Source organism: Capricornis sumatraensis, chromosome 20 (genome assembly GCF_032405125.1).
Source record: "Capricornis sumatraensis isolate serow.1 chromosome 20, serow.2, whole genome shotgun sequence".
In the NCBI taxonomy this organism is placed as follows: Eukaryota; Metazoa; Chordata; class Mammalia; order Artiodactyla; family Bovidae; genus Capricornis; species Capricornis sumatraensis.
The window spans coordinates 52,877,128-52,905,108 of record NC_091088.1 but is presented as its reverse complement, the minus strand read 5'-3'; the positions used below and the strand labels follow the sequence as shown (position 1 = coordinate 52,905,108).

The 27,981-nt window shown below is 39.7% G+C and overlaps 1 protein-coding gene across 1 annotated transcript; it reads left to right on the top strand.

Moving 5' to 3' along the window:
• The first annotated feature begins 22 nt into the window (after window positions 1-22).
• LOC138096791 (zinc finger protein 420-like) lies at window positions 23-27,154 on the top strand. Its single transcript, XM_068993056.1, has 10 exons — window positions 23-69; window positions 144-370; window positions 1,605-1,619; window positions 1,842-1,896; window positions 10,371-10,546; window positions 10,816-10,911; window positions 14,705-16,732; window positions 16,814-16,891; window positions 21,449-21,551; window positions 27,052-27,154. The coding sequence occupies exons 1-10, from the start codon at window positions 23-25 to the stop codon at window positions 27,152-27,154; spliced, it is 2,928 nt and encodes a 975-aa protein (XP_068849157.1).
• Window positions 27,155-27,981: the final 827 nt, after the last annotated feature.

Below are 27,981 nucleotides of genomic sequence, written 5' to 3'. Positions count from 1 at the left end.
CAGAAATAAGCTTCCTTCCAGAATGCCCGTGGAGGGTCCTCTTCACAGTCTGAACTACAGCCGAACGGAGTGATTCTCCCCCACCCTTCCCTGCCCTCGGGAGTCAGCGGAGGACCCACAGGTCGTGCCTGATACCCTTGCAGGATTAAGGTACCGAGGAGGGCTCGAAGAGGGCTCTGGACTGCAGGCTCTCTCTGGTCTTTCGGTGTTGGACTACATTTCCCAGAAACCTGCGGGTGTTACGCCACTTCCTACCAAGTTTTCAGCGCTGCTGTATTTAAATCAGTCGAGGGGCCCTGCAGAGTGGAGAGGGCGGAGTGTGAAACTACCTCGTCCGCTGGTACCCTGCAGGACGCCGGGGAAGCTGAAGGTGAGGCGCTGTCTGAGCCGCGGTGCAGAGACCGGCCGTGTCTAGAGTGTGTGTGTGTGTGTGTGTGAGATTGCATGATTTTGTGTGTGAACACTTGCGAGGTTATTGTGTCTTCAGCCATCAGTACGGTTGACCGGCCGTGTCTAGAGTGTGTGTGTGTGTGTGTGTGTGTGTGTGTGTGTGTGAGATTGCATGATTTTGTGTGTGAACACTTGCGAGGTTATTGTGTCTTCAGCCATCAGTACGGTTGACCGGCCGTGTCTAGAGTGTGTGTGTGTGTGTGTGTGTGTGTGTGAGATTGCATGATTTTGTGTGTGAACACTTGCGAGGTTATTGTGTCTTCAGCCATCAGTACGGTTGACCGGCCGTGTCTAGAGTGTGTGTGTGTGTGTGTGTGTGTGTGAGATTGCATGATTTTGTGTGTGAACACTTGCGAGGTTATTGTGTCTTCAGCCATCAGTACGGTTGTGTGACGTTGCGCGAATGACCAAGTAAAGAACTTGTCTTCAAGTCAGAGACCTGATCACAGAATAAGAATTTTAGAGCCAGAAACAGAAACGGAGGTAGTAAGATTTCAATCTCGCCCCTCAGTAATCCGCCGGGTGAACCTGTGGGGATTCTCCACTTCCACCCTGGTTCCCGGAAAGGGAGGGCGTCATTGCTCAAGTCACTCACCAACTTTCTGCTGAGTGTCTTTTTAAATTCAGGAATGAGGGTGCTGTTAGGGAAATTAAATGGAAGTAGTCTTGTTCAGACCTCAGAGACAAGAAAGCAGTGCTTCTGACCTGCCAGCACTGCCCTTACTACATGCCTGTTCCACAGTGCACCGGTTGTTCCAAAGAAGCCGAGGGGCACATAAGATAGGGAGCGGGTCTTGGGATTTTTGAGCCCTTGGAGATCTGAGATTCGTTAACCCCAGGTTAACGAAATCCTTTGACTCGCTAGATAAATAAACGGCATTGTAAAAAAGATTGAGTTTCAGAGCTGCAACTTGCTAGCAAACTGATGATGGTATCAGTTTTCCGCGGAAATTATAAGCAGGAACTGCAATTTTGAATTCTCACCCGTGGGATGAACGCACCGCCGGGGACTGTTTCGAAACTGTGACTCCAGATTGCTGTTAGAGGGGATTTCCCTGTGCTGTTTGGTTCTGGATGCTAGTGGACTCCAAGTAGATGATGTATATGCTGTTACAGTTTTACTGTTTCTGTTTTTTTTTTTTTTTTCTTTTAAGGATTGTGTATTGAAAGTAAGTTAGATAATTCTCTATTAAATACTGAAATTGTTTGAGTGGTTTCTTTTGTTAACAAATCCTTAGACCCTGAAATGGAAATTAAAACTTTGAGCAAAACAGGAGCATGGGAGTGGGGCAAGGGGAGTAGAAGATGTTGTTTCTAACAAATCAGTCTTGCCTGAAAGAAAGGCTTGGTGTCTGAAGATTTTTTAATTCTTACCAATTTTTCTTACACAGGTGACCAGAGACCAAGGGAAGAGCAGCTGTTGGACAATCAAGCATTTTATCTAAGGTAAGTTGTTTTTGTCTTTTTTGTATCTGTATTGCCTTCTGGATTTTCAGGATTTATCTTTCTATATCTTGAAAATCCACAGCAAGGATCCTTTCAGTGATCTGGTTCTTGGGCCTTGCTATTCCAAAGAGTAATCAGGGTTGGGGGAAGGCTAGAGGAATGGACCCAAAGAAGCTGTTCCACTCCATATCTCTCCTTTTAACCTGAGGTACCCATATTGATGTGCCAAATATTTTAATACCACCTGTATGCTTAGTCCTTTTCTATGAATTTTGAAGAAATACAATAAATCCCACAGAGTGAAACTTAAAGCCTTTCTTTTAGTATTTTCTTCTCAGGTTTGTTAAGAGATGATACTATAAGTATTTAAAATGTTCAAAAGAGTGTTCAGCGAATTCTCTCTCCCAGCTGTGCCTTTTGTCATGTAGATTTCCCACTTCAAAGGCAAACAGTGACCAGTTTCTTGAGTACTTTCAGGGGGATCCTCTACATACATTAGTATATGAAAGGTTACTCTCTTTTTATAGCTGATCTGTATTTCATACTTCTATAATTTAAAAAACTGACCCTTATAAACTTTTAAGTGTTTGTCAGTCTTTTGCTATTGTAAACAGTGATGGGATAAATATCCTTGTGTAAATGCTCATTTGAGAAGTTTGTTGGTAGGATGAATGCCACTTTCTGGGCCTACTTATGTGTGAACTTTACATTTTAAAAGTTCTTGCTATATTTTCCCTCAGAGAGGCTGTGTCATCACTTTACTAATTAATTTTTTCTGATTTTATGTTTTCTTCAAGGTACTTTTCTGGTTGTTAGAAAACTTAAGAAAGTTATTAATGTGCTATTGTAGAGCTTTTCAAACCATGGGGTTGTTTCCTTATTTGTGTGTGTGTGGTAAAATCAATTCACTGATCCATGATCAGCATTTTCTTTAACTTTTTTTTTTTTAAATTCAAACTATACAAAAATAGACAAAATATTAATGAACCTCTATGTACCATCCTTTGCTCATCTCCAGTAATGATTGACTCATAGCCAGTCTTGTTTAATTTATACCTCTGCCCACCCCAGGGGCATCCCAGGTAGTGCTCATGGTAAAGAACCTACCTGCCAGTGCAGAAGATGGCAGAGACAAGGGTTAGATCTCTGGGTCAGAAAGATCCCTGGAGGGACCCACTCCAGGATTCTGGCCTGGAGAATCCCTTGGATGGGGAGCCTGGTGGGCTACAGTCCATAGGGTCACAAAGAGTTGGACCCGACTAAAGCAACTTAGCATGCACACAGGCTACCCACCCCACTGTTATTCTGAAGCAGATGCCTTCATTTTTCAAATATGTATGATTTCAGGCATAAACATTTCAGTGTATATGAGAATGATGAGTCTTTAAAAATTTAATCACAATACCATTATTTTCCCTTAAAGTAAACAATACTTGTTTAATAATCAGATGTCCAGTTAGTACTGAAAGGTTGTTGTTGAATCACGACGCCAGGATTCTTGGCTCCCGGAGGAGAAGAATTCAATCCGGGGCCAGAGATGAGGCTTGATCGCTCAGAGCTTTTGTGTAATAAAGTTTTATTAAAGTATAAAGGAGATAGAGAAAGCTTCTGACATAGGCATCAGAAGGGGGCAGAAAGAGTACCCCCCTGCTAGTCTTCAGCTGGATGTTATATAGTCACCAGCAGTCTGTTAATGAAAGAAAGGAATGTCTCAAAACTCAGAATGGCACCAGGCCCCTCACCCATAAGATGCATTTTGGGATAATCTTGGCACCAAGTGGTTTATCTTGGGCCATAAAATGATTAACTTGAATCTTGAAGAAGGGCAGATCACCATACAAATAGTTTCATTTACATAGATTAGAGGAACAATATCTGAGTATAACATACTGGTTTGTCAAGTAGGTTCTGGGGTAAATGTATAGTACATTAGCATAGCTTAAGACAAACATTTCCATAAGAAAAAGGCATTGGTTAACTCCAGGTGAAACCAGGTGTCACTATGGCAACACAAAATTTTAAGAGAAACCTTTTAAATTTGTATAGAGAAGGAAAAAATATCACTGGTTTGTTTCCTCCTGCTGCTTAAGAGAGATAAAAATGTCTGACACTTGCAGGCTATTTCCTCCAGTTGGAGACCCCTGGCCTTCCTGCCTGTTACCCTCTCAGTACTTAGACTTCCTCTCAGGGCAAACATGAAAGTGCTGCACTCAATATGCCAGCAAATTTGGAAAACTCAGCAGTGGCCACAGGACTGGAAAAGGTCAGTTTTCATTCTGATCCCAAAGAAAGGAAATGCCGAAGAATGCTCAAACTTCCACACTATTGCACTCATCTCACATGCTAATAAAGTAATGCTCAAAATTCTCCCAGCCAGGCTTCAACAATACATGAACCATGAACTTCCAGATATTCAAGCTGGTTTTAGAAAAGGCAGAGGAACCAGAGATCAAATTGCCAGCATCCACTGGACCATTGAAAAAGCAAGAGAGTTCCAGAAAAACATCTATTTCTGCTTTATTGACTATGCCAAAGCCTTTGCCTGTGCAGCTCACAATAAACTGTGGAGAATTCTGAAAAAGATGGGAATACCAGACCCCCTGACCTGTCCCATGAGAAATCTGTATGCGGGTCAGGAAGCAACAGTTAGAAATGGACATGGAACAACAGACTGGTTCCAAATAGGAAAAGGAGTACACCAAGGCTGTATGTTGTCACCCTGCTTATTTAACTTACATGCAGAGTGCATCATGCAAAATTTCGGGCTGGATGAAGCACAGGTTGGAATCAAGATTGCCAGGAGAAATAGCAACAACCTCAGATATGCAGATGACACCACCCTTATGGCAGAAAGTGAGGAGGAACTAAAAAGCCTCTTGATGAAAGTGAAAGAGGAGAGTGAAAAAGTTGGTTTAAAGCTCAACATTCAGAAAACGAAGATCATGGCATCTGGTCCCATCACTTCATGGCAAATAGATGGGGAAACAGTGGAAACAGTGTCAGACTTTATTTTTTGGGGCTCCGAAATAACTGCAGGTGGTGACTGCAGTCATGAAATTAAAAGACGCTTACTTCTTGGGAGGAAAGTTATGACCAACCTAGATAGTATATAAAAAAGTAGAGACATTACTTTGCCAACAAAGGTCTGTCTAGTCAAGGCTGTGGTTTTTCCAGTAGTCATGTATGGATGTGAGAGTTGGACTATATAGAAAGCTGAGTGCCAAAGAATGGATGCTTTTGAACTATGGTGTTGGAGAAGACTCTTGAGATTCTCTTAGACTGCAAGGAGATCCAACCAGTCCATCCTAAAGAAAATCAGTCCCGAATATTCATTGGAGGGACTGATGTTGAAGTTGAAACTCCAATACTTTGGCCACCTGATGTGAAGAGCTGACTCATTTGCAAAGACCCTGATGCTGGGAAAGATTAAGGGCAGGAGAAGGGGACGACAGAGGATGAGATGGTTGGATGGCATCACCGACTCAATGGACATGGGTTTGGGTGGACTCTGGGAGTTGGTGATGGACAAGGAGGCCTGGTGTGCTGCAGTCTGTGGGGTCGCAAAGAGTCGGACATGACTGAGCAACTGAACTGAACTGAACTGAACGGTGCAAATAACTTTAAAAATTTTTGAGGTTTCTTTGAATCTGGATTCAGATAAGACCCATGTTTTGTGATTCATTTATAACTCTCCTAGTAAAGTCTTTTTTGGAAACCATGATTTCTTATTCTCCTTTGTCTCTCTCTACTTGCAATGTATTTGTAAGAAACTGGGTGATTTGTTCCATATAGTTTCCCACTGTATCATTAACATGTTTTTCTATATTTCCTGTAGATTAAGAAAACGGAACGGATCAGAAAGAGAGCTCAGATTTATTTCCAAACCTTTGTAATCCAAATATTGGGCAAGGTTTCCTGGGGAGGGAAAGTTAGGCTCAAATGGATCACATACTAGGTGGACAGATGCTTCTCCCATGGGACAGTTAACGAGTCTGAAGAGAGTATGTGCCCTCTATCTGACTTCCAGCCCTGATGAAATGACAGCAGTATTGAAAAATCCATAAAGATAGAGGGAGACTTTATTATTAAAAGAGTTCATATGTGATGTCTTCATGTGTGTGGAGGGTGAGACATATTCCCTTCTAAATATAGAAAATTGCCAGAGTTCAGCTCCAGCAGCCAGGGAATCCGCCTGAAGGGGTGAGTGGGGTCGGCAGATGATGATGTAGCCTCTGACTTATAGTATGGAACTACATGTTTATTTCAAGCTTCAGGTTTTCTTTTATACTTTGACAAAAGCATTAGGTCAGAGGTTTGACATTTTTAGTTTTCCGCATCCAGATTTATTGTCTCCAGAAATCATTGTTGTCCTACAGAGTTCCTGCTTCAGCGATTCAGAATCGGCTTTACTATCTATTATCTACTTTCTCTTATGTGTCCTATACTTAACTTGTGATTACCTTGTAACTCATGTCACATTCCTCAGTTTATTTCTTATCTTTCTAAATCCTGTTTGCCCCTAGTATCTTAAGATCACTATCTCCTAAAACGGCTTCTAGCTATTCTTAATTATTCCTAAACCCTAAACTTCTTTTGCCATAAACATTCCCCTCACAAACAGGTCTCAGATAATAATCCTTCCCCTGGCCTCAAGCTGTGGCCTATGTGCTCATCCTGGAACATTCTTTGTAAAGATCCTTGAACAAATGTCAATGGTTATTTTATAGATTATTTTCTGGCCACAACTGTAGAAAGCTTTGTGCTTTCTCATGCTTCTCTCAAGCACCTTAACATTCTTTCCAGCCAACTCAACTGAAGAAAGGAAAGAACAAGTCAGAATCACAAGGCCTAACTCCTTCATCCCGGGGCCGTGCCTCCCTTTTGTCAGTAATGCCTAATGTGGCTCCAGACAGAAAATAGTGATAAGGAAGTTCCCTAAAGTGTCTTTGAGATGTGAGTCACCCAATGGGCCTTAAATTAGGAGAGATTAAGGCTTGGGGTAAGAGAGAGACACATGTAGGGGGTCCTTTTATACACTGCTATTTAAAAGGGAGCTGTTGAAAGAGACCATTATGTCTCTTAAGTAAACCTGCTACCTGGGACCTATTGGGAAATGAAAGTTCTATTGAATGCCTTTCCCAGGGGCCCAGCATTGTGTATTATGAGAAGTTAAATGTGTGCCTTGGTCACTGTCAGGAATGTCTGGAACTCAGAAGGGAATCAGGATTGTCCTGGAAGGGCCTTATATATGCAGAGATGTGTGACTTTGATTTATGTTTCAGTATCTGTAAGATAAGAGATTCCCAGATTTCTTTACACTTAAAGGGGAAACTCTTAAGCAGTGGCCCAAGAGTTTGTAAAAATATGCAGATAGAACCACTTGTTGGTCAGGACATTTGTGCAAAGATGACTTCCTAAAGTTTGACCACTTGTTCTGCCCCTTGGGTCCTGTCCTTTATAGGGAACATGCTAGTTAAGGGATGGAAAGCAGCAACATTCCACTGACTTCCATCACTCATGATGGTGGTGGTGCTGTCCAGAAAGTCTGTGAACTGCCATTGTTGTCTACTCAGTTAATCCCAGGCGGATTCCTAGTCAAGGACTCTGGGGGAGGGGTGACTTCCTCTAGCACCATCACATCCAGCAAGGGACTAGGGATAGGGAAAGACCAGTCCCTCCTGTAAATGGAGCCTAGAATTTGGCTACACCTACAGGATGTATCAAGGAGGCCTCAGTACTTGCGCTTAGCTTGTACAAGCTGCATGACCAAAATAAATAAATATAATTAAAAATAAAGGTCAGGATGGAGGGAATATATGTACACTATGGTTGACTCACATTGTTGTACGGCAGAAACCAACACAGCACTGTAAAGCAATTATCCTCCAATTGAAAAAAAAACAAACAGAAAAGGATGCTTTGGGTTTGTTCCTTGGTTAGTGGATGAGTCTAGTGTGACTTCATGTGGCCTGAATGAAACTTTGAACTCAAAATACTTCTTTCACCTGGAACATGAGAACAAGTCAGGGAGGCACGCTCTGGTATGTAGTGTGTTGGAACTGGGGAAAAAACACAGATCTTAGTTGTATGAAGTCTTTGTTCCAGGATTTGGCCTACATGGATATAGTGCACTTCTAGGCCTGAGAGCCCCATCAGTATCCTTGAAGCAGGCATGACTTGGGTACATTTTGGATCAGGGTCCCCTAGTCTGAAAAGGTGAACCACTCAGGTCAGAGAACCCTAAGAACATCATAGGAATTGGGTACTGCTCTAGCATAAATTAATTCTGTATCTGTGTTTTTTGGTATTGAGGAAGGCATTTGATTTTTTAGATTTCTGCAAATCTCAGTATGTGTATTAGGGCATGGAAGGGACCAGGTGCCATGAAAAGGGAAGGAAATATTTATCTTAACTTAGTCATTTAGAAGCAAGCCTGTTCTCATGGTTCCTTTTACTTCCTGACTCTCTCTTCTCAGGACTCTGCACTTTTCCACAAGAAGAAGCCAGAGGAGGACTAATAATTTGCCATTCTAAGCCATGCCCCATGTGAGTTGATGTTTTTTCTTCCCTTCATCAAATAGTCTTGTTTTCTAGGATATGAATGCTCAATATTCTTACCTCCAGATTTTCTGCCTTACTAAGCCCCAGCCCTCTCTTCTCTAGCCATATTTGGGATCCATTCTGCAAATCAGGAAACGTATTAAGAAAAGAGTAGAACCTCTCCTGTCATTATGGTTTGATGAGATGGGACTGCATATGCAAAATTCAGTCTTTGTCATTGACTCTATTTTCTGGATGATTAGGATAGAAATTGCTGTTTTTCTCAGAATGTGGTGAGATCTTTGGTCTGTGAGGCTTTTAAGATTGAAATGTGATCAAATGCAGGACTGAGAACAAAGAGAGTATCATGTCGGTGAATATCTCAGAGGTGAATACCAGTGACAAGGTCCGTTTTGAATCTGAATAACATGTGTAAGTCAAGGACCCTGTCTGTGTGAGTTTAGGTCATCTTTTATTGTCTTTCTGTTGCTCAGAATAAGCGATGTGTACAGTGAGCATTGATGACTGGTAACAGAGCCAGAGAATTAGGTATTTGAGAATTTTAGAAACGGAACTGACATTAGAGAAGGAATACAAACTAAATACCAAAAAATAAGAAAATGATTGCAGGGAATTCCCTGGTGGTCCAGTGGTTAGAACTCTGCACTTTCACTGCCGAGGGCTGGTGTTCAGTCTCTGGTAGGGCACTAAGATCCCATTAGCTGTACATTGCATGGGATGGGAGGAGGGAAAGAAAGGAAAAGAAAATGATTACAGGGCTTCTGTGGTCCAGTGGTTGGGAAACCACCTTGCAATACAGGGAACACTGGTTCAAGCCCTGGTCTGGGAAGATCCCACATACCACGGGGCAATTAAGCCCATGCACCACAACTTCTGAGCCTGAGCTCTGGAACCTGCGAGCCGCAGCTACTGAGCCCACGTTTGGGAACTATTGAAGCCCACCTGACTAGAGCCTGTACTCCGCAGCAGGAGAAGCCACCACAACGAGAAGTCCACATACCACAAGGGAGAGTAGCTCCCATTCTCCACAACTAGAGAAAGCCCGAGTGCAGCAACAAAAGTCCAGTGTAGCCAAAAATAAATAAAATGTTTTTTAAAAAGGAAAGAAAATGATTACAATCATAATATGATATATTATATCATATACCTTGTAAAAATGATGACTATGAAAGGATTTGCCAGGACAAGGGAGAAAATTATTGCTAAGTATTCTGAGACTTAAGTTGGAAATAAACCCTTAAATTATATAAAAATCTTATTTTCTAAGATAAATATTTTAAAAGATATTTGGATGGGCCATCAGGTTTGTTTTTCTTTTTTCTCCCTTCCTTCTTTCTTCCATCCTCTCCTTCTTCCCTCCCTTCCATCCTTTCTCTTACTTATTTTCAGCTCTTTAAAGGGAAGAGGGGAGGAAAGAACTTGTAACTTATTTGGGAATTTGCATGTGTTATATGCTTACACAGGCTTTTCAGGTAGTGCTTGTGGTAAAGAACCCGCCTCATGAATGCAGGAGATGTAAGAGATGTGGGTTTGAGCCCTGGGTTGGGAAAACCCCCGGAGGAGAGCATGGCAACCCACTCCAGTATTCTTGCCTGGAGAATCCCATGGACAGAGGAGCCCAGTGGGCTATAGTACATAGGGTTGTAGTGAATCAGATATGACTGAAGCGACTGAGCATTCATGCATGGGCTTGCACAGAGTATTTCATTTAATCAGAGAACTCTACTCACCTGGCTTTTGTTCATTCCTGTAACTGTTCATGAGAAGCTATAACAGAGTAATAGGAATGTTCAGAAACTAAGTAGGTACTCTACATTTATCACATAATTTCCTTTCTATTACTTAACCTTATTGCAAACTCTTTTCTCTTTGGGCCACTTTATATAACACTTTTCTTCTCTCATTACTTCTAGAAAATATTTTTTTGTTGTTTTACCATTAACACTGGGTTTGTCATCTCAGAGGTTAGTATTGTTCAAGGATGTGGCCATAGACTTCTCACAGGAGGAATGGGCATACCTGGACTTGGAACAGAAGGATCTGTACAGAGATGTGATGCTGGAAAACTACAGCAACCTGGTCTCAGTGGGTAAGCTTATCTGCTCCTAATAATTCAACCTGTCTTTGTGAAATTTAGAAAAGTTTCAAAGTGCCTAGCTGAATTTCAGACCTCTAGTCCCAAATAAATTTTTTGTGCTTTATAGACTTAGAAATGGACAGCTCCATTGGGCATCTGTATCTTCTGTATTCTTCATAGATCCTTCATCTTAATCTTTCTACAATTGACCTTGTTACTTGCTGAACAATGTGCTCCATTTTAAACAGAGTGTAACCGTATCCATTTCCACTTAAAAACAGGAGTTTCCATTTCTAAGCTAGATGTGCTCTCCTTATTGGAGCAAGGGAAAGAACCTTGGAAGGTTGTACAGGATGTGACAAGAGATCTGAGCCCAGGTAAGTAGTTGATGATCAGGCAAAGGGAGGCCATTGTTAAAATTGCTTAATTTTAACTTTTTTTGGCCAGTTGCTTAATTGGCCATATCTTTGAGTTATTAGCTTGGAAGTTCTCAAGGACCCAACTAATGCCTTTTCCTCCTAGACCTGTGAAGTAAAAATCCTGAGCCCTGGAGGACAAAACTGTTTACCTAAGGAATACCCTAAGGTAATTTTAGGCTTACCGAAAAACTGAATAAAGCCCAGAGAGTTCCTACATGCCCCCTTTCCAGTTTTGTTCCATTTACCACTTTCCTGATTTTCTTTCATTTCTCCTGTATTTTCAAACAGGAGATTGCCTTCCTTTTCCAATGGTATTCATTTTACTATTTTATATTTCCGATCCAGTGACACCTATATGAGAGTCTATCCAGCAAATATTTTAAAATACCCTCTGTATTCTAAGTATTGAGAATATAGCAGTAAACAAGAAAAATTCTCTATCCCCATTGATATAGCAGAAGAAATATAATAGTAGCAAACAAAAGCATACAAAGAATGATGATTTTAATGAAGCAAAACAAAAGGCAGAGAAAATCACAAAGTAATGGGGTGGGTGTTCTTTTAGAGAGAGTGGTTAAGGATGACTCTCTGAGATGCTCACACTTGAGGGGAGACATGAGTAAAGTACATTCAGAAAACAAAGACCATGGCATCTGGTCCCATCACTTCATGGGAAATAGGTGGGGAAACAGTGGAAATAGTGTCAGACTTTATTTTGGGGGGCTCCAGATGGTGACTGCAGCCATGAAATTAAAAGACACTTACTCCTTGGAAGGAAAGTTATGACCGACCTAGATAGCATATTCAAAAGCAGAGACCTTACTTTGCCAACAAAGGTCCGTCTAGTCAAGGCTATGGTTTTTCCAGTGGTCATGTATGGATACGAGAGTTGGACTACAAAAGAAAGCTGAGCTCCGAAGAATTGATGCTTTTGAACTGTGGTGTTGGAGAAGACTCTTGAGAGTCCCTTGGACTGCAAGGAGATCTAACCAGTCCATTCTGAAGGAGATCAGCCCTGGGGTTTCTTTGGAAGGAATGATGCTAAAGCTGAAACTCCAGTACTTTGGCCACCTCATGCGAAGAGTTGACTCATTGGAAAAGACTCTGATGCTGGGACGGATTGGGGGCAGGAGGAGAAGGGGACAACAGAGGATGAGATGGCTGGATGGCATCACTGACTCGATGGATTTGAGTCTGAGTGAACTCTGGGAGTTGTTGATGGACAGGGAGGCCTGGCGTGCTGCGATTCATGGGGTTGCAAAGAGTTGGACATGACTGAGTGACTGAACTGAACTGATGAGTAAAGTAAGCCATGCAAATTCTAGGATAAGAACAGTTTTTTATTTTGTTTAGTTTTCTGGGTTTTGTTTGTTTTCTGGCCATACCTTGAGACTTGTGGGATCTTGGTTCCCCAGGGTCTGAACACAGGCCTCTGGCAGTGAAAGTGCAGAGTCCTAAGGACTGCCATGAAATTCCCAAGAAGACTTGTTTAAGGCAGAGAGACTAGTAATAGTAGAGGAAGTCAGACGTAGGAATGAGTTTGATGCTTTTGAGGATCAACGGATAAACAAGTGTGGCTAAGGTGAGTTAGGGAGAACAGAAATAAAGTAATGTATCAATATAGATTCTTCAGTTTTAACTAATGTACTGAACCAATACAAAATATTAAGTTATAACTAATAAGGGAACCTGGAGGAACAAAGAAAGGGGGTATGTGGGAACTCTCTGGACTTTGTTCGGTTTTTCTGTAAGCCTAAAACTACTCTAAGAAATAAAGTCTTTATTTAAAAACAAAAGATAAACTGTAACATGAGTTCATACCAATTCAATTCTAATCTAAATTATAGGCTTTTTATTTAACCCTTTTTAAAAACTTAACAGCTGCATCTATTTTCTTTCATGCCAAGAGTCCCAGTTATCATGGACACTAAGAATAGTGGGATTAGAATATCATGATTACCTACTCTATTCCACATTATACAGGAAGCCTCTAAAATAAGATCTACACTACCAGTAATAATATGATTACTCAAAACAATTTGAGATAATTGTTTTGCCAGTTTCGATTCCCTTCATAGGGTATATCTCACAAATTGCTATGTTTTAAAGTTATGTGAAGTAGTTTCCTTCTATGGTTATGCTACCAATTGTAAATATGGGTTTTATTTTTTGTTGCTGTTTCGAATTTTTAAGCTATGCTTTCTTGTAATTTAATTTTGTTTTAGAATTATGCAATATAATTATGTACTACCAAAGTCAAATGTCCAAAACAGATTATATTCAAAGAAATCTGACTTCTATCCCTGGCTTCTTCACATTTCCCACCCTGTAACTATGGGGTTTACTCCTCCCCCCTTTTTAAAAATAAGCAAATGTGTATTTTACATTTATACTGCTTCCACTTCTCTCCTTCCTAAGATAAAAAGACCATAGCTAAAAAAAAAAAAAACAAAGAGCATAACTGTACATACTTTTGTTGACATTTCTTTTACAATTAACAGTGTATTTCAGTTGGCACTCCATATTAATATGAAGAGATATTCCTTTTTAATGGCTTCATAGTATTCCGTGATGTGGCTATGCCATGAATTATTTCCAGCCAGCCACCTAGTGATGGACATTTGGGCTATTTTACTCTTTTTCTGTAACACATTATGCTTCAATAAAGACTTTATGCATTAGAGTTCTTTCGTTAGTGCAATTAAGAATTTTTTTTTAAATTATTTTTTTGTTTTTTGGCCTTGCTATGCAGCATGCAGGATCTTGGTCACCTGACAAGCATTTGAACCTGTGCCCCCTGAAGTGAAAGTGCAGTCATAATCACTGGACTGCCAAGGATGTCCTGCTAGTACAATTTTGAGATAGATTTAACATAAGTATAGATATCTTTAGTTTTCTGTTTTTTCCCAGCTTGTCATTTTACTTTTCTTAATGTATTTTTGACATGCTAGCCTTTTTTTTTTTAATTCTAATGTGATTCTTTTGGTTTTTTTTTTTAATCAAGTTATGGTTTGGAAAAATTTCCCCATTCCTTGGTTATAGAAAAGTCTCCTAAGTTTTATTCTAGTTAGTTGTATGTTTTCATTTTTGTAAGGACATCTGTTCCATTTGGAATATATCCTACATAATGTCTAAGGTACTGATGCAATTTCAACTTTTTTTTTTATTTTTTAATGTTTATCCTTATGCTGTGTGGTGGGCTTTTTTGTTGTTTTTATTTTAAGGGAGAAGGAAAGTTTAATTCTTTGCAGCAAGTAAGAACCCTGGGCTTCCCAGGTAGCACAGTGGTCAGGAATCTGCCTGCCAGTGCAAGAGACACAAGGTTCAATGCCTGGGCTGGGAAGATTCCTTGGAGTAGGAAATGGCAGCCCACTCCAGTGTTCTTGCCTGGAAAATTCCATGGACAGAGGAGCTTGGTGGGCTACAGTCTATGGGGCTGTAAATAGTCAGAAATGATTGAGCATGCACAAGGAGAACACTGGGGATCTTTCTCAGATCAGTGTCGCCTGTGTTTATCCTTATGTTTATTGCTTTCATTTATTAGGAAAGAGTCCATCTCTTCCCAACTGATTTTGGCTGCTACCTTTATTGTGGGCTAAATTTACACTTATAATTGTGTCTATTTCTGGGTTTTTCTTTTTGGTTCCATTGATATTTTATGATACTGAGTTTGAGTTGGCTGTTTATAACCATAGAAATTTCATTTTTCCAAGAATCTGAAATTAACATTTGTTTACTTGTTATCTTATAGATTGGGAATCCAGGTGTGAAACCAAGAAGATACCATCAACAAGAGAAATTTATGAACTAGAAGCATCTCAGTGGGAAATAATAGAACAACTTACAAGCCATAAGTATGAGTACAAAAGTTTTCAAAATGATAGGGAATGTGGAGACCAGTTTGAAAGCCAACTAGGAAATAAAGAGGTTTCTAGACAACTAGTAATCTATGAAGAAATGCCTAATTTTAGTCAGACTATATCCCTTACTTTACAACAGAGAATTCATTCATCTGAAAAATTTGATGAATGTAAAGCATGCAGAGAGTATTTTATCCTTGGCTTTCAACAAACTGAGCATCAGAAAAATCATTCTGATGAAAAATTCTATGAATGTAAAGAATGTGGAATGGCCTTTATTAAGGACTCACAGCTTACTTACCATCAGAGAGTTCATGTTCCTAAGAAACTCTATGATAAGGAATGTGGAAAAGCCTTCATTTGTGCTTCGCAACTTATTTATCATCAAAGAATTCATACTGGAGAGAAACTTTATGAATGTAAAGAGTGTGGAAAAGCCTTTATTTGTGCCTCACAACTTATTTATCATCAAAGAATTCACACTAGTGAAAGACCCTATGAATGTAATGAATGTGGGAAGGCCTTCTTTTGTGGCTTGCAACTTACCTACCATCAAAGAGTTCATGCTGGTGAGAAACCCTATCAGTGTAAGAAATGTGGAAAAGCCGTTAATCGTGGCTCCCTCCTTACTCAACATCAAAAGATTCACATTAGTGAAAAACCCTTTGAATGTAAAGAATGTGGAAAGACTTTTATTTGTGACTCAGAACTTACTCAGCATGAGAGAATTCACACTGGTAAGAAACCCTATGAGTGTAAGGAATGTGGAAAGTCCTTTATTCATGGTTCACAGCTTACTCACCATCAGAGAAATCATACTGGTGCAAAGCCGTATGTGTGTAAAGAATGTAGAATGGCCTTTACACAGAGTTCATATCTTTTGCAACATCAGAGACGTCACACTGGTGAGAAACCCTACATATGTAATGAATGTGGAAAGTCCTTTATTCGTGGCTTTCACCTTGCCAGACATCAGAGAATTCATACTGGTGAGAAACCCTATGTATGTAATGAATGTGGGAAAGCCTTTCGTTATAGTTCACAGCTTTCTCCACATTATAGATTTCATACGGGTGAAAAGCCTTATAAATGTAAAGACTGTGAGATGTCCTTTATCCTTGGCTCACAACTTACTGAACATCAGAGGATCCATACAGGTAAGAAGCCACATGAATGTAAGCAGTGTGGAAAAGCCTTTAACTATGGCTCACAGCTTATTCGACATCAGAGGACTCATACTGGTGAGAAACCATATGAATGTGAAGAATGTGGGAAATCATATGTTTCTGGTTCACACCTTACTGAACATCAAAGAATTCACACTGGTGAAAAACCCTTTGAATGTAAGGAATGTGGGAAAGCCTTTATTCGTGGTTCATATCTTACTCAGCATCAGAGAATTCATACTGGTGAAAAGCCGTATGTATGTAAAGAATGTAGAATGGCCTTTACACAGAGTTCACAACTTTTTCAACATCAGAGACTTCACACTGGTGAGAAACCCTACATATGTAATGAATGTGGAAAGTCCTTTATTCGTCGCTTTCAACTTACTGAACATCAGAGAATTCATACTGGTGAGAGACCGTATGAATGTGAAGAATGTGGGAAATCATTTATTTGTAGTTCACACCTTGCTGAACATCAAAGAACTCACACTGGTGAAAAACCCTTTGAATGTAAGGAATGTGGGAAAGCCTTTTCTCGTAGCTCATATCTTACTCGGCATCAGAGAATTCATACTGGTGAAAAACCCTTTGAATGTAAGGAATGTGGGAAAGCCTTTATTTGTAGCTCATATGTTACTCGGCATCAGAGAATTCATACTGGTGAAAAACCCTGTGAATGTAAAGAATGTGGAAAGGCCTTTGCTTATGGCTCACAACTGTCTCGACATCAGAAAATTCATACAGGTGAGAATCCCTAGGAATGTAAGCTGTGTGGGAAGATCTTTATTTTGTGCCTCACAACTTAAGCTACATCAGATATTTCATACTGGGAACCATATGAATGTAAGGAATGTGGTAAGACTTTTATTTATAGCTCACAGCTAACTTACTGTCAGAGAGTTCATACTGGTGAGAAACATACAAATGTAACTAATGTGGGAAGGCCTTTAATTGTCAATCACAACTTAACATCAGAGAATTCATTCTGGTGGAAGCCTTATAAATGTAATGCATATGGTAAGGACTTTAGATGTCATTCACACCTTACTCAACATCAGAAACCTCATAATGGAGAAAGACTGTGTGAAAAATTAGTAAATCCTTTCCATGTTTATCCATAACATTTGACTTTGAAATATCAGAAAATTCAAATTATGAATATGAGTATCGTTTTTTTATATAAACTCATGAGTAACTCACCTTCAGAGAATTCATAGTTTATAAAGACTAGATTAATATAAGTGCAGAATTACTTTCCATCATATTTCAATCTTTGCTAAACAGTGATTCATATGAGAGCTCAACCCTAAAAGGTAAGGTTCTCTCGTTCAGCATCATTCTTTTGTTCAGCATCATTTCAGCTCCACCATTTACTGTCTGGGTGTTTCTTTGGGAAAGTTACTTAACCCCTGTTTTAGTTCCTTCCTTACTAATACATTGATATCACAAATTTCATCATTGTTGTCCGCAGTTTAAAGGAGTAAATACATATAAAGCCTATAGAAATGTGTACTACATAGTTAATGCTTAGTAAATGTTACCTTTTATTGTAAAGATTACTTTTATTTTGTGTTTTAATCATATTACAGAACTCAAAAGAGAAGGAGACTTTACAAATACAGTGAGAGTGAAGTATTAGTTATTCAGTCGTGTCTGACTCTTTGCAACCCCATGGACGATAGCTTTCCAGGCTCCTTAGTCCATGGAATTCTCCAGGCATGAATACTGGAGTGGGTTGCCATTCCCTTCTCTGGGGGATCTTCCCAACCCAGGGATCAAACCCAAATCTCCTACACTGCAGGCAGATTCTTTACCATCAGGGCCACCAGAGACAAATACAGTACACAAGGTAAATCTTTCATCACTTTTACTAAGTGTCAGATAAATCATTTTAGAACAAAACATTCTAGTATAATTAATGTGCAATTATACTTTGTTCTGAATCAAAATTCTTACTAAAAGGGAACCCTAAGGGGAGAAAAATATTTTGCTCTTAAAAATAAAGCTGCTTTTGAACATTTTTTATAAGTTTTTGCATGAACATAAATTTCCATTTCTCTGGTATAAACATTTAAGAGAGTAGGTTTAAATGAATGCTTCTCTTGCAAGAATGGACAAATCATTTTCCAAAGTGGCTTTTCCATTTTATATTTCCATCAGGAACATGAGTGACCCAGTTTTTCTCAGTAGCTCTCCCAGCATTTGACTTTTTCACTTTTTATCTTAGTCATTCTGATAGGTGTATAGTGATAACCTCTTTGTGGTTGTAATTTCCATTTCCCTAGTGGCTCATGATGATGTGCTTTTTTGCCATCTCTACCCAATGTGGTGATATGACTTTGTCTTTTACGCCTTCATTTTTTAGTTGAATATTTTTAAAAAAAAACTGTTGGGATTGTGAGCATGCGTTCTTTATTCTAGATGATACTAGTCCTTTGTTAGATATGTAGTTTGCAAAAAAATTTCCCAGTACATACCTTATCTTTTCATCCTTTTACCAAGGTCTTTTGAAGAGCAAAAGTTTCTAATTTTGATAAGGTCTGGCTTATTACTTTTTACTTATAGGGATCTTGGTTTTGGTGTCAAATCTAAGGACTCCTTGTCTAGCTCCAGATCTCAGAGATCTTCTTTTATGTTTTCCTAAAGTTTTCATGGTTTTATGTTTTGCAGTTAAGTGATCCATTTTGACTTAATATTTGCATATATTATAAGCTTTAGCTTCATGTTCTTGTTTGTTTTGGCTTATGGGTGTCCAGTTGTGTAGTGGGAGTTCCTAATAATGTACTTTCACAGCCTTGAGAAATCACAGGAACAGCACCTGGAAACACAGCATTTATTAAGAAACTGTGTTAATGATTATCTTTCATGTTTTTCTTAAGAATAATCACCTTGTTACAAACCCCAAGGTCGGACCCAGAAGGGAGTATGACTGGGATCATGAAAGTATGGATCTTGGAACACTGGGTTGGCACCAGGCATGATTGCTGCCTAAGCACTTGCCAATTGTTCCCAAGACTAGCCCAGAAGGGAATGGCCTGGGATAAAAACAGGGAGATCTGGACTATGTCAGTGTAGTCTATGACATTTAGGGGTATTTGATTAACACAGTGTTTGTCTTGAGAAAGATAAGATCTGAGAAAGTCTTGTAGTCTGCAATTAGGAATAAAAGCTGGACTCAGAGTGGACTCTGCACCTCAGTCCAATAAAGGCTGCAGGTCCCCTGACCCATTGCACCAGATTTCGTGTTCTGTCTTCATTCTCATCACTCACTCCTGGACCATTAGGACAACAATTGGCACCCTTACATGGGGCGGAGTGAAAGACTGCTACCAAAGAAAGAAACTACAGTGATGCAGAACCTGGGACGGTTGAGAGGCCTCTGAAAATTCCCGCTGATAAGTCCTTCAGGCATTTAATCAGTTAAAATGGGAACTGTTGAGAGTGCAGAACACTGTCACCCGTATACTTGTTTATTAAGACAGCTCTTGAAGGCAGGAGGAGCTTCTGTTAGTCAAGGGTGATTGTTAGAATAGTTGTAAGTGTGGATAAATATTGCTGCTGGTTCCCATCAATAAGGACCTTAGATTTGAAAGTCTGGGAAAAGGCTGGAGTCAAGTTAAAGAACATGCAAAAGGAACTCTGCTCCCTGTTTCTATTTGCAGTATGTGGGTGTTAATTAAGTCAGTACTGGAACCTTTGCAGACTTCTGATTCTTTTGATGAAGGTGATGATGACTCTTGAAAAACCTCAAAGTCCAGAATATGTGGAGTCTGAGGGAAATGGCAAGTCATCTGCAAAACCTTTGCAGTATGTTAATTAAGTCAGTACTGGAACCTTTGCAGACTTCTGATTCTTTTGATGAAGGTGATGATGACTCTTGAAAAACCTCAAAGTCCAGAATATGTGGAGTCTGAGGGAAATGGCAAGTCATCTGCAAAACCTTGCTCCCTCAGCTTCCGAGGAGGATGATGAGGGATTTTTTTTCCCTCTGCCTCCTTCCCCTTGTCCTCCACCACCCACCTGCTTTTGCAGGGAACATCTTCAGTCCAGAGTCTATGCCCTCTCCTCATCTTTCATCCATACAGAAAGGAATGTTGCCAGCACAACGGGAAGGAGATTTGAAGGCTTTTCGTACTGCCTTTCCCGTGACTATTCATGGGAGCTCCTGGTGTCGATCCTAACAACCCTAATGGAGTCTACGAGGTTATTTATGAACCTTTTCCTTTTAAAATCCTAAAGGAATTAACAAGCACTACAAAAGTATGGTGTGAATTCTCCATTCACGGTGGGAATAGTTAAGGGTGTGGCAGAGGGCAATCGCCTCATTCCAGCAGATTGGTTGACATTAGCAAAAACACTTAGCCCCAGGGGAATTTCTTCAATTTAGAACTTGGTGGCAGGATCCTGCTGAGACTGGCTACACATAATCAGACTCATAGTATGCCTATTTCATTGTAACAACTTACAGGGATAAGTTCACAGGGGAGAGTGCAAGATCAAATACTTACGAATGATCAAGCCATAGAACAATTGTGAAGGTGTTGCTTGAGGGCCTTGGAAAAAATAGAATCAAAAAGCCAGATTTCTGTTTCCTTTCAAAAAATTCTCCAGGGGCCTAAGAAGCCCTTTACTGAATTTATTGCCTGATTACACGAGGCAGTCCAATGGCAAGTTACAAATGCGAGGTGGCAGATGTCATATTATGGCTTATGATAATACTAACACTGATTGCAAGAAAGTAATGAACCGTTTTAAAGGAATAGCTAGTTTGAATGATTATGTTAAGCTCTGCCAGGGAGTGGGAACTGAATCCTTTAAAGCTGATTTATTAGTTCAGGCTATCACTGGATTATGACTCTAAATTCCCCCAGCACTTGTTTTAATTGTGGGAAACCTGGACATACAAGAGTTGAATGTAAGTTCAAAAAGGCAATTCACAAAAGGGGAATGTCCCTGGCCTTTCCCAGAATGTAAAAAAGGAAATCATTGGGCAAATCAATGGCATTCTAAATTTCATATGGATGGCTCCCCACCTTTGGGAAATGGCCTCTGGGGCAAGCTCCCAGCCCTGACAAACAAGGGAGCCTATTCTGTTCAGACTCTTCAAATGTCTCCCAACTACTCCTGCCAGCAACAATCAGAATTACCATGCCATGTCATGGAATTATCCCCAGCAACCCTAGGAAACAGCCCTTGATATAAGTAGTAGTCAGGATTTTATTGTTACTCCTAGAGAGACACCAACTATTATTTCAACAGGAATATTTGGACCACTTCCACAGGGGTCAGTTGGATTATTGTTAGAAAGATAGGGACTGACTTCCCAGGGAGTTCAAATTCATACCGGAGTTATAGACAATGATTATGAAGGAGAATTGAAGGTTATGGTCTCTATCACTCTTCCTTGGAAGGTTTCTAAAGGGGATAGGATTGCTCAGCTTTTAATTCTACCTTATATGGGTATAGGACATTCAAAAAGCGGGGCTCTGGGGGATTTGGAAGCACAGGACAGGCTGTTATTTTTCTCACTGAAAATATTTTGGAATCCAGACCCAGTTATCAAGTCAATGTAAGTGACAAAAACTTTCAAGGTTTAATAGATACTGGAGATGATGTTTCTATCATCTCTCAACATTGGGCTAAAGCATGGCCAACTGGGCCTGTTCCAATATCTATTGTAGGTCTGGGACAGGCACAAGGACTAAGCGCTATGGTATTGTCTTGTTCAGGGCCTGATAAACAACCAGCTATTATCTAACCTTATATTGCTAATATACCTATCACGCTATGGGGTTGTGATCTTTTGGAACAATGGCATGCTGAGATATATATTCCTCCAAATCAATATAGCGAGGTCAATCGCCAAATTATGTTCAATCAAGGTTATATACCAGGATTGGGACTGGGCAAAAATCAACAAGGAAGAATTTACCCTTTGGCTGCTCAAGATTTTAAGCTGCCCCCTTTTCACTAGTGGCCACTGCTCATATTAGTCTTCCTCCACCTATACCCACACCTCTTAATTGGAAAACTGATCAAGCTGTGTGGATAGAGCAGTGGCCCCTAAAACAAGAAAAATTGGAGGCTTTACATAAATTAGTTAATGAACTACTTAACAAGGGACATATTGAATCCTCTATCCTTTGGAATTCTCCAGTGTTCATTATACAAAAGAAATCTGGTAAATGGAGAACACTTACTGATCTGAGCACTGTTAATGCTGTTACTGTTCCAATGGGTGCTTTACAGCCTGGCCTACCTAATCCTAGTATTGGCATTTATTTGTTATTGACCTCAAAGATTGTTTCTTCACTATTGTTTTATACCCTGATGATCAATCTAGATTTGCCTTTTTAGTTCCTTCCATTAATTTAAAAGAGCCACATGAAAGATTTCAATGGAGTGTATTACCTCAAGGTATGCTTAACAGTCCCACTATTTGTCAAAATTTTGTAGCCAAGGCTTTACACCCAGTGCCACAGCAATTCCCTCATGCATATATCATTCATTTTATGGATGATATACGATGTGCCTTACCTGAAATTGATAACCTGCAGGAATTGTTTTTAAAGCTAAAGGAATGCTTGGAATGTGCTGGCTTGTATATAGCTCCCGATAAATTTCAATACACTGAACCTTTTCAGTACTTAGGAAATATAGTCACCTGTACTATAATCAAACCACAAAATGTGCAAGTATACAGAGACTCAATTAAAACTCTAAATGACTTAGAAAAATTACTAGGAGATATTAACTGGATTTGACCTAACTTAGGGATTCCAACCTATTTTTATCCCATTTATTCTCTTTATTAAGAGGAAATCCAGAGCTTAATAGCTCCTGACAGCTAACTCCTGAGGCTGAGAAAGACCTAACAATTATAGAACAAGCTGTACAAAACTGCCAAATAGAATAGACCTGTTAGAGCCTTTCCAGTTGTTTGTCTTTCCTACCCCTCATTCCCCTACTGGGTTGATTATGCAAACTCCTTTAATACTTGAATGGATATTCTTAGCTAATTCACAAACAAAATCTGTTACCCCTTATTTAGATATGATAGCCACTGTAATTCTAAAAGGAAGAGAGTGTGTTCAACAGCTTACTGGACAGGATCCCTGCCTTATTTGCACTACACTAACCTCCAAAGAATTAAAACATTCTCTTCAAAATTCATTTTCTTGGCTACTAGCTTTAGCTGACTATGTTGGACAAATTGACAACCACTATCCTGATTTGCCTATCTTGCAGTTTTTAAAACAAAACAAGATGGATTTTGCCTAGAATTACTAGTGTCAACCCTGTTCCATCCACTCCTCATTTTTACAGATGGCACTAGCCGAGGAAAAGCAGGATATACAGGCGCATTTATGCTAGTTATTGAAACACCTGAATATTCTGCACAACAAGCAGAAATTCTGACTGTTATGCACGCATTACAAAATATTCCCCTAGCAGTTAATATCTGATTCTCAATATTCTGTACATGTCACTAAACATATAGAAACAGCAACTATTAAGGATACTATCCCATCCCCATTGTATACACTTTTTACAAATTTACAACAGGTGATTAAACACTTGACAGTTTCCATTCTACATTACTCATATTTGGGCTAGTACTAATTTACCAGGGCCTTTAACAGAAAGAAATGCTCAAGCCGATGCCCTTTTACTTCCAGTCTTTACAGAGGCATCAGCCTTTTATGACCTGACACATTGTAATTCAAAATGTTTAAAAACCAAGTTTCATATCACTTTGGCTCAAGCTTAACATTGTGCAGACTTGTTCTAAGTGTCAGATGGTTGTGATAACCACCTCTCCAACAGAAGCCCGGGGGGTTAATCCCTGTGGCCTGAAGCCATATCAGATCTAGCAGATGAACGTAACTCACATTCCATCCTCTGGAAAGCTTGCTTATGTGTATATCATGGTTGATACTAACTCAGAATTTATCTGGGGAACTGCTTGCTCTGGAGAATCTACAAGACATGTTATTTCACATTTATGTAGCTACTTTGCTACTATGGGCCTCTCACAAAATATAAAAACAAACAATGGCCTGGCTTAGACTAGTTCTGCTTTTAGGGATTTTTTAAAGGCTTGGTCTATAAAATATACAGGAATCCCCTGTAATCCCCAAGGACAAGCTATTGTAGAATGAGCTATATCTCTTAAAGAAATGTTACAAAAACAAAAAGGGGAGATGGAATGTCGCTTCCTCCACAGCAAAAGTTACATAAAGCATTATTCACTCTAAATTTTTTGCTTCAAGATAATGATTTCACTGCAGCAGAATGGCATTTTACAAAGGAACAAAAAGAAATTTGCCCCAAACCACCCGTTTGGTGATATGATCCAGTAACGCACACATGGCATAGGGGAATCTGATAACCTGGGGAAGGGGTTTCACTTGTGTTTCACCAGGTCATTCAGAAACACCTGTTTAGATTCCCTCGCATCATCTGAAACCATATCATGAGTGAACTCCCACAGAAGAGATGCTTTGCATAGGACGTAGAGCCCCCCAGTAATGAGTTTCAAGGATCTGAGTCTGAAACAAACATAACAATTCCCCTCCCATTGACATTGGAACAAGATCCCCACTTGGGGACAAATTAAAAGATTAACACAGAAATCAGAGGAGATCTTAGAAAATAAAGGAAAAGCTGTCACTCCTAACAGTCTGGCTGTTGCCATGTCTGCTCTTACCACCACCACAGTGAGTATACCCTTAGCAACAGCTGAATCTAAAAATTATACTTATTGGGCATACACACCTAACCCCCCATTACTAAAACCCATTAGTTTGGGGGATTCTGTGATCCCCATTTGTACTAATGATTCTTCCTGGATACCAGGACATGAAGATACACACCTTCCTCTTTTTAAACAAGAGGAAAGGACTCCCTTCAATGTTACTTATAGGTATGAATCCTGGCCAATTTGTGTAGGACCAGCTACAGGATGTCGTAAATTATGCAAGCCTGGCTGTCCACTAATTCTTTAACTAGCAACTATACTAAGGTTCAGTTACATCTTCTCTCTGGTCTGAGTTTTGCTTATAACAACTCAGAACCCAGTAATGACACCAAATCAGACAGACCTTTATGCAAGTATCACAAGCTGTGGACTGAAAAACAAGATTGTATTAAGTGGGATAATTGCCACAGGACTGAGGGAGTAATTTTGATTAAGAGTTCCTATGGAATTACATGGGACTGGTCCTCTAAGAAGTCAGTGAGTCAGTTAGTTCAGTCGCTCAGTCGTGTTTGACTCTGCGACCCCATAGACCGCAGATGCCAGGCCTCCCTGTCCATCACCAATCCCAGAGTTTACCCAAACTTATGTCCATTGAGTCAGTGATGCCATCCAATCATCTCATCCTCTGTCGTCCCCTTCTCCTCCTGCCTTAAGTCTTTCCCAGCATCAGGGTCTTTTTAAATGAGTCAGTTCTTCACATCAGGTGGCCAAAGTATTGGAGTTTCAGCTTCAGCATCAGTCCTTCCAGTGAACACTCAGGACTGATCTCCTTTAGGATGGACTGGTTGGATCTCCTTGCAATCCAAGGGACTCTCAAGAGTCTTCTTCAACAGCACAGTTTAAAAGCATCAATTCTTCAGTGCTCAGCTTTCTTTATAGTGCAACTCTCACATCCATATATGACCACTGGAAAAGCCATAGCCTTGACTAGACAGACCTTTGTTGGCAAAATAATGTCTCTGTTTTTTAATACCCCTAAGAGGTATGCAGTCTCTAATTGTTCTCATCAAAATCAGTTCTGCAGTCTTCACAAAAGGCTGCATTGGCAGGTGCATAGTCTTTGACTATGCTAATATTACCACTGATTCAGATCATCCAATTATATGGCATGGTAATGGAACATCACCTCCCTTCCCACAATTGGATCAAGGAAGAAGGCAAGGAGAGATTTGGAAATTGGCTTTAAGTCTTAAAAATTCCAAATTTGGGATGGGTATTATTCCAATAAAACTATTCATTGACATTTAATATCAGTACAAACTGGACATTTTATATTCAGATTTGCATGAGAGATCCTTATGTACTCTTGAAAGAAACAATTTCTATCAGTGAAAGTGTACAAGAACTTTCTTGCCAGGATTGCAAATTATATACTTGCTTAGTTTCTTCACTTTATAATTCTAATCACGCATTTGTTATATTAAGAAGGAGATTGGGAATATGGCTTCCAGTAAATCAAACCAGACCTTGGGAAGACTCCCCTGAAACATATGCTCTTTTAAAGGTTACAAAGAAAGTACTACAATGTTCCAAAAGGTTTATTGAACTCTTTATAGCAGCTATTGTGGGAATTATTGCTATAGCCACAACCACAGCAGTAGCTGGGATGGCATTGCATGAAACTATACAACCGACTACATTTGTACAGCAGTGGCACCAAAATGCAAGTTCTGCCTGGGGAAATCAAACCCACATAGACCAAGAAATTAATGAACGATTGATTTAGAAAATGCAGTTCTCCTACTAGAGGACGAAGTACAAAATTTAAAATTACAAATTCACCTTAAGTGTGATTGGAATCTCTCTTCATTTTGTGTCACACCTCATAAGTATAATCAAAGTGCATATACTTGGATCAATTATCTAAACATTTGACAGGACCCATCCGTAATAATCTATCCTTATATATTTCCCAGTTACAGGCTACTATTTCTAATATGCAGAATGCTCACTTATAATTACTCCCAGAAACTGACTTATTTGAAGAAATTGAGGAAAGCTTACATAAACTTAACCCCATGATGTGGATTAAAACTTTAGGAGGAGGATTGCTTGGTACTATAATATCCGGTTGTATATTTTTAACTGATTTGTCTCTAGTCCTCAGATGCATGAGAGAAACCATCCAAGAATTGATGAAGAAAGAAGTTGCTTGGATGGCATATCTACTTCTGCAGAAACAAAAAGGGGAAGATGTAGTGGGAATTCCTAATAATGTATTTTCACAACCTTGATAAATTTCACAGAAACAGCATCCGGAAACACAGTGTGTTAGAAACTGTGTTAATGATTATCTTTCATGTTTTAGGAATAATCAGCTTGTTATAAACCCCAAGGCCAGACCCAGAAGGGAGTATGACTGGGTTCATGAAAGCATGGATCTTGGAACACCAGCTTGGCGCCAGGCATGAACGCTGCCTATGGACTTGCTAATTGTTGCTAAGACTAGCCCAGAAAGGAACTGCCTGGGGTAAAACACAAGGAGATCTGGACTATGTCAGTGTAGTCCATGACATTTAGGAGTATGTGATTAACACATCATGTGTCTTGAGAAAGATAAGATCTGTAGTCTGTGATTAGGAATAAAAGCTGGACTCAGAGTGGACTCTGCACCTCAGTCTATTAGAGGCTGCAGGTCCCTTGACCCATTGCACCAGATTTCGTGTTCTGCCTTCATTCTCATCGCTTGCTCCAGGACCATTAGGACTACACAGTTGTTCTAGTACTATTTGTTATATAAAGGCTATCTTTATTGAATTGATTCTGTGCCTTTATATTTGTTTTATGTCTGCTTCTGGATTGTCTATTCCTTTCTCTTGATCTATGTGCCAATTCCTCTGCCTGTCTTATTTATTGTTCTATAGGATGTCAATATTGGGTAGAGTGACTCATCCTCATCCCACTTCATGTCTCTCCATTTATAGGTCTTTATTGTGGGTTTGTGTTCCCCCAAATATTCAAATCTTAACTCTCAGTACCAGTGAATGCAATCTTATTTGGAAATAGAGACTTTGCAGATACAATCAAATTAAGGTGCGATTGTATTGGATTAGAGTAAGCACAACTCTAATAACCAGTATTCTTATAAAAGGGCAGTGTGACCACAAACACATAGGGAAAGCCATGTGGAATGAAAGGCAAGGTTGGAATGATGCATCAATTAGCCAAGGAACACCTTGGATTACTAATACCCATCAGAAGCTGGAAGGGGCAAGAAGGAATCATCCCCCAGGGTTTT

Excerpts from the sequence above, each read along its gene's own strand:
- LOC138096791 (XM_068993056.1), top strand. The coding sequence starts at position 23 with ATGCCCGTGGAGGGTCCTCTTCACAGTCTGAACTACAGCCGAACGGA. Across the intron at positions 1,897-10,370 it reads AATCAAGCATTTTATCTAAG|AAAATATTTTTTTGTTGTTT; the intron begins GTAAGTTGTTTT and ends CATTACTTCTAG. Across the intron at positions 21,552-27,051 it reads GACCCAGTTATCAAGTCAAT|GAATAATCAGCTTGTTATAA; the intron begins GTAAGTGACAAA and ends TTCATGTTTTAG.